General features: G+C 43.8%; 1 protein-coding gene across 7 annotated transcripts in view; it reads right to left on the bottom strand.

Annotated features, from left to right (window-relative positions):
- Positions 1–695: 695 nt before the first annotated feature.
- The window catches only part of LOC129829250 (rho GTPase-activating protein 44-like), a 124796-nt gene continuing 113632 nt past the window's right edge, over positions 696–11859 (bottom strand). For 6 of the 7 annotated variants that reach the window (XM_055890941.1, XM_055890939.1, XM_055890940.1 and 3 more), the window contains one exon: positions 696–11535. In XM_055890941.1, coding sequence (XP_055746916.1) covers positions 11381–11535 — 155 coding nt within the window. In that variant the 3' untranslated portion in view covers positions 696–11380. The remainder of the gene's footprint in view (positions 11536–11859) is intronic. The other variant, XM_055890942.1, reaches the window with a different exon arrangement.

Below are 11859 nucleotides of genomic sequence, written 5' to 3'. Positions count from 1 at the left end.
TGTTTTTTATCCTCAGATGTCAGATTTTTTTATTTAGACTCAGTCAGTCTTTAATGGTTTTGAGAAAAAAATGTTGCTGCATTCAAATATGGCCACACAGTACCTATAGATTGCTTTTTTATCCAACTGATCTTGTGTTCTTTCTGAGAACCCTGTTCATTACTGCTCCCAGCTATATTTATTTACTCATCTTATTCCTTGTCTTTGTCTTGTGTTCTTGTCCTTGACAAAGGCCTCTGCATGTAAACTTTTATATAAGGGTTGATTTTGTAGACACTGTCTGTTAGGATGATTCATTCACATGTTTTATATTATTTCCACAGAGCGTACTTGGCCTCCACCTAAGCACCTTAGATGTGAATTCTGACTTCTGATGTGATACAAATGGACATTTTCATGTGTTTCCTACTCAATATGTTTGCAGGGTTCATGCCTGGTTATTTGGATGTGTTATTGAGAACTGCCATTAATCTGGACTGTGTGGAACATTAAACTCAAAATAATTTTCCTTGCTCCTAATACTATAGCTTTAAAATACACAGGGACTGCGGGATTGTTTTTTTTGTATATTGCAAATATTTGATAAATATTTTACTCAATGTGAACGGGCATTGGATGTATTTTCTTTCCTGTTAACATACTGACACACACACACCATACTCACAAGGCATGATTAAATACACACCAAACCCAAATCATACAAAAAAATTTTTTTAATAGTTTTAACATTCTGATGGGGATTGTTTCCAATCTTACAGTACCTGTCCACAGCAAGTGTTCTGCTCTGACTGGGAGAGGGTATGTCTTATTTCAGTGTCCCCAATGTCACCGCAGTTGACATGTACATTAGGGCCTTTTTATATCTAAAAACAATGGATCATCAAACCTTCCCTTTTATTTTGGCCCCCTTGTATTATTTGAACATAAACTATGCAAAAACATTCATGAAGATGTACTTGCTTATCAAACAATAGCTGCATGCACCACTGTGTCATAATTTGCAAATGTTCATACAGGCAAACCAGGTGTGTTATAGCTCACATTTTTTCAGGCTTGCCTGATTGGCCAATAAAAAAGGTGTATCTTTGTTTTGCCTAATATAAATCAGGAGGATTTGTTCATCTGATGGATAATTGGATTGATTTATGCCGATATAAAGGTTATCCTCAGAGAATAACATTCCATGTTTACAGACAAAAATAAATACAAGTCACCCATTCAGTGTCATTCCGTCTTGACTCGTTAGGCAAAAAAGCTAAAAGTTAGATGCTATATTGTCTCCAAGTTGTATAAAGTAATTCAGTTTGGCAATTATTAAACCATGCTTAGATGTACAGCAGCCTACCTCATATTTATTTGGCTCTGCTGAGTGGATAGTTGATTGACAGGATGGAAGTCGGAGCAAAATGCAATACAAGAACTGTGGACCGATAAACTGATCATAGGGCAAAACTGAATAATTCTACCTGCATTGCAAGGCTCTTTTTTTCTTTTCACATATAAAAATAAATATGACAAGCACAGGTAAATAGAACCAAAGATAAGACAAATTTCACAAGCATGATGAAAAATCATGCTGCTGATTTTCACACATAGAACAATGTCTAGTCATAATCCCCAAGCCTGTTCACATCACTACCAAACATCTGTCCACCCTGTTAAAACTACATCCACAACACACAGAATTCCCCCTTAAAGCAACCTGAGGCAAACAGTCCAAATAGTCACCAGTACATTCCTCCTATTCATTGAAAAAACATGTTTTTATCTGACAGTAACTCAAAGGGCATGATTAGAAAAACTGTCACAGTGGAAATATTCTGTGGAATCTCTCACCAACCACTGCCCTTGATAGACAGGATTTCGGATGTTAATAAAGTTGTGTTTTCAAATAAATATGTACAAACCATCACTCATGAACAGAACAGCACATTATCACCACCGACAAGCGTCCACTTCAGCACATCCAAATTGGAAGAACAGCTTTCAATAATGTGAATGCAATTTTGTCTATAGTATATATTGTTTGAATTCCTCAAAATAATATGGCATGATTAGCATTTGTTGCATCACTACAGGCAGAATTAAGAGTAATAGAAAAAAGACAAAAGCAATAAAACATCAGTATAAACAGTAAAAAAACATGGGACCCTCTTAATCTTTGAGGTTTCTCTGTTCATAGGTACTGTAATTGCACTTTGTTTTATCGTTTAGAAATTCTAACTTTTTGTTCTGGAACTGTCTAGTAAGCATTGGGTTGAACTGTATTGCTTTCAGAGTTATAAATTGATTTGCATTTTAATGAGGGAAATAAGTATTTGACCCCTCTGCAAAACATGACTTAGTACTTGGTGGCAAAACCCTTGATGGCAATCACAGAGGTCAGATGTTTCTTGTAGTTGGCCACCAGGTTTGCACACATGTCAGGAGGGATTTTGTCCCACTCCTCTTTGCAGATCTTCTCCAAGTCATTAAGGTTTCGAGGCTGACGTTTGGCAACTCGAACCTTCAGCTCCCTTCACAGATTTTCTATGGGATTAAGGTCTGGAGACTGGCTAGGCCACTCCAGGACCTTAATGTGCTTCTTCTTGAGCCACTCCTTTGTTGCCTTGGCCGTGTGTTTTGGGTCATTGTTATGCTGGAATACCCATCCACGACCCATTTTCAATGCCCTGGCTGAGGGAAGGAGGTTCTCACCCAAGATTTAACGGTACATGGCCCCGTCCATCGTCCCTTTGATGCGGTGAAGTGGTCCTGTCCCCTTAGCAGAAAAACACCCCCAGAGCATAATGTTTCCACCTCCATGTTTGACGGTGGGGATGGTGTTCTTGGGGTCATAGGCAGCATTCCTCCTCCTCTAAACACGGCGAGTTGAGTTGATGCCAAAGAGCTCCGTCCATCGTCCCTCCATTTTGGTCTCATCTGACCACAACACTTTCACCCAGTTGTCCTCTGAATCATTCAGATGTTCATTGGCAAACTTCAGACGGGCATGTATATGTGCTTTCTTGAGCAGGGGGACCTTGCGGGTGCTGCAGGATTTCAGTCCTTCACGGCGTAGTGTGTTACCAATTGTTTTTTTGGTGACTATGGTCCCAGCTGCCTTGAGATCATTGACAAGATCCTCCCGAGTAGTTCTGGGCTGATTCCTCACCGTTCTCATGATCATTGCAACTCCATGAGGTGAGGGCCGAGGTAGATTGACAGTTCTTTTGTGTTTCTTCCATTTGTGAATAATCACACCAACTGTTGTCACCTTCTCACCAAGCTGCTTGGCGATGGTCTTGTAGCCCATTCCAGCCTTGTGTAGGTCTACAATCTTGTCCCTGACATCATTGGAGAGCTCTTTGGTCTTGGCCATGGTGGAGAGTTTGGAATCTGATTGATTGATTGCTTCTGTGGACAGGTGTCTTTTATACAGGTAACAAACTGAGATTAGGAGCACTCCCTTTAAGAGTGTGCTCCTAATCTCAGCTCGTTACCTGTATAAAAGACACCTGGGAGCCAGAAATTTTTCCAATTGAGAGGGGGTCAAATACTTATCTCCCTCATTAAAATGCAAATAAATGTATAACATTTTTGACATGCGTTTTTCGGGAATTTTTTTGTTGTTATTCTGTCTCTCACTGTTCAAATAAACCTACCATTAAAATTATACACAGATAATTTCTTTGTCAGTGGGCAAACGTACAAAATCAGCAGGGGATCAAATACTTTTTTCCCTCACTGTACTCTATACTGTAAGGTTGGAATAACTAGGAAACTATGTTGACTCAACTGGTTTTTGCCTCGAGGGATGGTGGTCCTCGTTTTACTTACCAATTGACAATCATGAATACATCCCATATAATATCTCTACTAGTCAGGCTTATGGACTAGTGGAGACTTGCTGCACACTATGATGCAGCACTTTCCGTTTAGACATACCGTATATCATTACGCTCTAGGCTGATGACTCGGCACTTTTAATCTAACATTCCTCTAAAATAGATTTAACCTTGAATCTATGTCACTGCTATTACAACTACTGTACTGTATAAAACTTGTGACTGATAACTGTGCAACGCTTACTGCATTTTTTTATGTGTGAATCTGGCAATATTGTGGTCAGGACCAGAACAACAAGGACAAGTTAACACATATATATATATATATATATACATATATATATATATATATATATATATATATATATATATATATATATATATACTATATATACTATATATATATACACTTTAAATCAATATTTATATTTTACATATCTTCATATATACAGTTGAAGTCGGAAGTTTACATAGATTTAGGTTGGAGTCATTAAAACTCATTTTTCAACCACTCCACAACTTTCTTGTTAACAAACTGTAGTTTTGGCAAGTCAGTTAGGACATCTACTTTGTGCATGACACAAGTAATTTTTCCAACAATTTAGACAGATTATTTCACTTATAATTCACTGTATCACAATTCCAGTGGGTCAGAAGTTTACATACACTAAGTTGACTGTGCCTTTAAACAGCTTGGAAAATTCCAGAAAATTATGTCATGGCTTTAGAAGCTTCTGATAGGCTAATTGACATCATTTGAGTCAATTGGAGGTGTACCTGTGGATGTATTTCAAGGCCTACCTTCAAACTCAGTGCCTCTTTGCTTGACATCATGGGAAAATCAAAAGAAATCAGCCAAGACCTCAGAAAAGAATTGTAGGCCTCCACAAGTCTGGTTCATCCTTGGGAGCAATTTCCAAACGCCTGAAGGTACCACGTTCATCTGTACAAACAATAGTACGCAACTATAAACACCATGGGACCACGCAGCCATCATACCGCTCAGGAAGGAGACGCGTTGTCTCCTAGAGATGAACATACTTTGGTGCGAAAAGTGCAAATCAATCCCAAAACAACAGCAAAGGACACTGTGAAGATGCTGGAGGAAACAGGTACAAAAGTATCTATATCTGCAGTAAAACGAGTCCTATATTGACATAACCTGAAAGGCGGCTCAGCAAGGAAGAAGCAACTCCTCCAAAACCGCCATAAAAAAGCCAGACTACGGTTTGCAAGTGCACATGGGGACAAAGAAAGATCATACTTTTTGGAGAAATGTCCTCTGGTCTGATGAAACAAAAATAGAACTGTTCGCCCATAATGACCATCGTTATTTTTGGAGGAAAAAGGGGGAGGTTTGCAGCCGAAGAATACCATTCCAACCGTGAAGCACGGGGCTGGCAGCATCATGTTGTGGGGGTGCTTTGCTGCAGGACTGTCACGTTCCTGACCTATTTCTGTTAGTTTGTTTTATGTGTTAGTTGGTCAGGACGTGAGTTTGGGTGGGCATTCTGTGTTTTCTGATTCTATGTTGGTTTAAGGGTTGCCTGGTATGGCTCTTAATTAGAGGCAGGTGTTTGGCGTTTTCCTCTAATTGAGAGTCATATTTAGGTAGGTTGTTTCACAGGGTTCGTTGTGGGAGGTTGTCTCCTGTGTCAGTGTTTGTCGCACCATACGGGACTGTTCGGTTTGTTTTGTACATCGTTCTTTTGTGTAGTCTATTTTCCCTGTTCGTGCGTTCTTCGTGTTTAATGTAAGTTCGTCGTCCAGGTCTGTCTACTCCGTTTGTTGTTTTGTTAGTTTATAGTGAAGTTTGTGTTTTCGTCTTTTCTTTAAATAAATGATGTATTCACAACCCGCTGCACCTTGGTTCAATCACTACTCCTCCTCTTCGGTTGTAGAGGAGGAGGAGAACCGTTACAGAACCACCCACCAAGTAACCAGAACCAAGCAGCGGTGTAACGGGAGGAAGGGACAGCGCAAGAAGGAGGAATGGACATGGGAGGATGTTTTGGAGGGTAAAGGTTGCTACACATGGGAGGAGATCCTGGCTGGAAGGGATCGCCTCCCATGGGAACAGCTGGAGGCATTGAGGAGAGCAGAGGCAACCGGAGAAGGGAACCGGCGTTATGAGGGGACTCGTCTAGCCCGGAAGCCCGAAAAGCCCGTGAGTACTACTCAAAAATTTCTTGGGGGGGGCTAAGAGGTAGTGGGCCAAGGGCAGGTAGGAGACCTGCGCCCACTTCCCAGGCTAACCGTGGAGAGCGGGAGTACGGGCAGACACCGTGTTACGCAGTAGAGCGCACGGTGTCTCCTGTACGTGTGCATAGCCCAGTGCGGGTTATTCCACCTCCCCGCACTGGTAGGGCTAGATTGAGCATTGAGCCAAGTGCCATGAAGCCGGCTCTACATATCTGGCCACCAGTACGTCACCTTGGGCCGGCTTACATGGCACCAGCTTTACGCATGGTGTCCCCGGTTCGCCTACATAGCCCGGTGCGGGTTATTCCACCTCCCCGCACTGGGTGGGCGACGGGGAGTATTCAACCAGGTAAGGTTGGGCAGGCTCAGTGCTCAAGGGAGCCAGTACGCTTGCACGGTCCGGTATTACCGGCACTACCTCCCCGCCCCAGCCCAGTACCACCAGTGCCTACACCACGCACCAGGCTTCCAGTGCGTTTCCAGAGCCCTGTTTCTCCTCCACGCACTCTCCCTATGGTGCGTGTCTCCAGCCCAGTGCCTCCAGTTCCGGCACCACGCACTAAGCTACCTGTGCGTCTCCAGAGCCCTGTACACACTGTTCCTTCTCCCCGTACTCATCCTGATGTGCGTGCACTCAGCCCGGTGCCACCAGTTCCGGCACCACGCACCAGGCCTACAGTGCGTCTCAGCCGGCCAGAGTCTGCCGTCTGCCCAACGGTGCCTGAACTGTCCGTCTGCCAAGCGCCACATGAACTGCTCGTCTGTATTGAGCCTGCAAAGCCGCCCGTCTGCCATGAGCCTACAGAGCCTTCCGCCAGACAGGAGCCGCTAGAGCCTTCCGCCAGACAGGAGCCGCTAGAGCCTTCCACCAGACAGGAGCAGCCAAAGCCTTCCGCTAGACAGGATCAGTATGAGCCATCCGTCTCCTCAGCGCCGTCTGAGCCATCCGTCTCCTCAGCGCCGTCTGAGCCATCCGTCTCCTCAGCGCCGTCTGAGCCATCCGTCTCCTCAGCGCCGTCTGAGCCATCCGTCTCCTCAGCGTCATCTGAGCCATCCGTCTCCTCAGCGCCATCTGAGCCATCCGTCTCAGCGCCATCTGAGCCATCCGTCTCCCCAGCGCCATCTGAGCCATCCGTCTCCCCAGCGCCATCTGAGCCATCCGTCTGTCCCGAGCCATTAGAGCCGTCCGTCTGTCCCGAGCCGTCAGAGCCGTTAGTCAGTCAGGAGCCGCTAGAGCCATTCACCAGACAGGATCTGCCAGAGCCGCCAACCAGACAGGATCTGCCAGAGCCGCCAACCAGACAGGATCTGCCAGAGCCGCCAACCAGACAGGATCTGCCAGAGCCGCCAACCAGACAGGATCTGCCAGAGCCGCCAACCAGACAGGATCTGCCAGAGCCGCCAACCAGGCAGGATCTGCCAGAGCCGCCAACCAGACAGGATCTGCCAGAGCCGCCAACCAGACAGGATCTGCCAGAGCCGTCAGCCAGTCATGAGCTGCCCTCCAGTCATGAGCTGCCCTCCAGTCATGAGCTGCCCTCCAGTCATGAGCTGCCCTCCAGTCATGAGCTGCCCTCCAGTCATGAGCTGCCCTCCAGTCATGAGCTGCCTTCCAGTCATGAGCTGCCCTACAGCCATGAGCGTCCAGAGCCGTCAGCCAGCCATGAGCGTCCAGAGCCGTCAGCCAGTCATGAGCTGCCCCTCAGCCCAGAGCGGTCATTTATCCAGAATTGCCCCTCAGTCCAGAGCTGCCTCTCTGTCCGGAGCTGCCCTTCAGTCCGGAGTTGCCCCTCTATCCTGAGCTACCTCTTTATCCTGAGCTACCTCTCTGTCCTGAGCTATCCCTCTGTCCTGAGCTATCCCTCTGTCCTGAGCTATCCCTCTATCCCGGTGCTGCCCCTTGTCTCGATGTTACCCAAAAGATTAAGTGGGTGTAATATGAGGGTGGTCATTTGTAGGGGAGATGTAAGCTGGTATTGACTATGGTGGGGTGGGGACCTCGCCCTGAGCCTGAGCCACCACCGTGGTCAGATGCCCACCCAGACCCTCCCCTAAACTTTGTGCTGGTGCGCCCGGAGTTCGCACCTTAAGGGGGGGGAGTTATGTCACGTTCCTGACCTATTTCTGTTAGTTTGTTTTATGTGTTAGTTGGTCAGGACGTGAGTTTGGGTGGGCATTCTATGTTTTCTGTTTCTATGTTGGTTTAAGGGTTGCCTGGTATGGCTCTTAATTAGAGGCAGGTGTTTGGCGTTTTCCTCTAATTGAGAGTCATATTTAGGTAGGTTGTTTCACAGTGTTCGTTGTGGGTGGTTGTCTCCCGTGTCAGTGTTTGTCGCACCATACGGGACTGTTCGGTTTGTTTTGTACATCGTTCTTTTGTGTAGTCTATTTTCCCTGTTCGTGCGTTCTTCGTGTTTAATGTAAGTTCGTCGTCCAGGTCTGTCTACTCCGTTTGTTGTTTTGTTAGTTTATAGTGAAGTTCGTGTTTTCGTCTTTTCTTTAAATAAATTATGTATTCACAACCCGCTGCGCCTTGGTTCAATCACTACTCCTCCTCTTCGGTTGTAGAGGAGGAGGAGAATCGTTACAAGGACGGACTGGTGCACTTCACAAAATAGATGGCATCATCAGGATGGAAAATTATGTGGATATATTGAAGCAACATCTCAAGACATTAGTCAGGAAGTTAAAGCTTGGTTGCAAATGGGTCTTCCAAATGGACACTGACCGCAAGCAAACTTCCAAAGTTGTGGCAAAATGGCTTAAGGACAACAAAGTCAAGGTATTGGAGTGGCCATCACAAAGCCCTGACCTCAATCCTATAGAAAATTTGTCGGCAGAACTGAAAAAGTGTGTGCGAGCAAGGAGGCCTACAAACCTGACTCAGTTACACCAGCTCTGTCAGGAGGAATGGGCCAAAATTCACCCAACTTATTGTGGGAAGCATGTGGAAGGCTACCTGAAACGTTTGACCCAAGTTAAACAATTTAAAGGCAACGCTACCAAATACTAATTGAGTGCATGTAAACTTCTGACCCACTGGGAATGTGATGAAAGAAATAAAAGCTGACATTTCACATTCTTAAAATAGAGTGGTGATTCTAACTGACCTCAGAGAGGGAATTTTCACTAGGTTTAAATGTCAGGAATTGTGAAAAACTGAGTTTAAATGTATTTGGCTAAGGTGTATGTAAACTTCCGAATTCAACTGTATATATGTGTGTATATAAAAAGGCGAGAGGGTGAAATATATACAGTACCAGTCAAAAGTTTGGACACACCTACTCCTACTACCTACTATGGAATCATGTAGTAACCAATAAAGTGTTAAACAAATCAAAATATATTTTAGATTCTTGCCAAGAGTGTGCAAAGCTGTCATCAAGGCAAAGGGAGGATACTTTATTTGTTTAACACTTTTTTGGTTACTACATGATTCTATATGTGCTATTTCATAGTTGAGGTCTTCACTATTATTCTATAATGTGGAAAATAGTAAAAATAAAGAGAAACCCTTGAATGAGTAGATGTGTCCAAACGTTTGACTGGTACTGTATATATTTCATCCTCTCGCCTTTTTATATACACACATACACAGAGGCTTCAGTATTTACAATAGTGTTGTGATGGATAAAATATATAGCACTTGAACGTAAGTGCATGAAAGAGCAGCGTTTATTGTGGCTTCCAAGCACTAATCAGTGTTATGGATGGAACGTTTCTAAGGAGACCATAGGTTTGTGTTGGACATGGGCGGGCCCCTCACCTTTGAACCCCATTACTGGATCATCAGATTGGAACATTGATATTACGTGTTGTGGATGTCAATCATACTCCTCTGCACCGTAATCATCGTTATAAATACTTTCAGCACATCAACAAATACTTATTCACATTCCTCATCATCAAATTCCTTATATGGTGGATTCCTCTTACTAAAGGGGGGGGGGGGGGGTATAGGGAACTGAAACAGTAACCGCCGTATAATTTCAATGAGAGCCTATTCTTATTCCCTGCGTGATAGAATATAAACATACGTTCTAGCACCAGAAGAAATGTATCTATATTCAGGATAACACTCACACATACAGGACCGCACTCATATACACACTTGCTCTAACAAAAAAAGTGTTCAATATTGGCTTTCAAACAGCTGAGAAGGCTCCCCAGTGACAGGCTCTTGCCAGATAAGGCTCTCAGGGCGCTCGTTAAAGAAGCTGAGGCTGAGGGCAGACCACAGAGAGGAGGTATAGTCCCACCCTGCACATTCCACTCATACTCACTTTTCAGCATTCTATTCCTTTTATATAGAATTATATAAATTCACAAGTTGACAATTCTGTTTGTTCTGTTTCTATGTCCCATTCCCTCTACAGCCTCTCCTATGATAATGTAGAATCAAGTACATGCTATACTATGGAATATCTGTACACCGTATTTATAATTCTATATCTGTATACCCATGTTTGTATTCTTATATTATATGACACATATAATATCTCTTGTATCACTGTTAATATCATATACTCTGAAATGTACAGTATAAACAGTCATTTTAAATAGTAAATACTATATTACCCATATTTAACTTCCCATCGAACAGCCAAATGCAATCTTAATCTCCCTTTGAAGAGTGTGATTGGGGATTCAAGCTCAAACTGGTCTTGCAGTACCATATATATTTTCTCTGGCAGAACTCGCCACTTAATGATGCAGCACATTTCCAAACACATCACACAATTCACAAACACACATTCAGCCAGGAAGGAACAAGGGGTTGCCAGTGATCTCAAAGTACGAGGGATGGTTTAGGATGGCGTCAAAAGGAATGCTATAGACTTGGTGACAGGGAGAGGAAATCAGAAATCTACTGTCCCTTTCCTTTACTACTACACTCACAAGAGTAGAATCCATTCCACCGAGCAAATCGTTTTCATGTCTTGTATGTGAAGTTAGAGGCAATATTGCAAATGACTCAAATAAGGCAAAAGTAATGAAAAATAAACGCAATTGTTGAAAAAGAAAAGTCTTAAAAATGAACGCACCACAGACAGAATCAAAGGAATCCAGTCAACATAAAAACAAAGCATTGTGTCCGATTCTGTGTATCAAAAGTTCCTCCCCCCACAGTCTCAGAGAGAAACTCTCTGGATGTGGATATACTGTATGTATTTTCTGTATTCATATATATTTCAGGTTATAAGATTAACTTTGTTTTACAGGGCTGAACCCGGTGTTTGGTCGCTATGGGTGGAGGTGAGGTCTGGAGTGAGTCCCATTGAGTCAAAGGTCAGAGAACGGGTCCTGGGGACAGGCTGGAATAGTAGGGCTGGGGGTGGAAACTCGTGATGTCATAGTATCGTGCTCTCAGACTCTTCCTCTGACTCTGTCTTGGGGGTAGGCTGGACCACCGCCACTGAGTTCCTGTAGGGGACCATCTTAGGCTCATCGAAGATGCCATCCAGTTCCACGTTGATGATGGGGATATCCAGGTTGCAGAAAGAGTCTGAGTGGTCAAAGATCAACATGAGAAGAGAATAGAAAATAAGAGATAGAGAAAATAAGGGTTGCTTAGAATAAGTCTGTTCCCAGACGTGATTACGTCAATGCTGAATGATGCATTACACACAGCAGGGAGGTGCTCGGGGTAGGTTTGTAATACTGCAAATTTCATGTGAAGAAAGAACATTTGTTCAAGGTGTGGATAACATCAATTCCCCAACAGTGTCCAGCGCAGTCACCACAAACATTTATACTTTGTCTTTGATCTCACAGTCATGTGAGAATGATGACATCCATTGTGTAACACTTGAAATGGACAACAACCAGT

This window comes from Salvelinus fontinalis, chromosome 30 (genome assembly GCF_029448725.1).
Source record: "Salvelinus fontinalis isolate EN_2023a chromosome 30, ASM2944872v1, whole genome shotgun sequence".
NCBI lineage: Eukaryota > Metazoa > Chordata > Actinopteri > Salmoniformes > Salmonidae > Salvelinus > Salvelinus fontinalis.
This window is presented reverse-complemented; position numbering and strand designations above follow the sequence as displayed.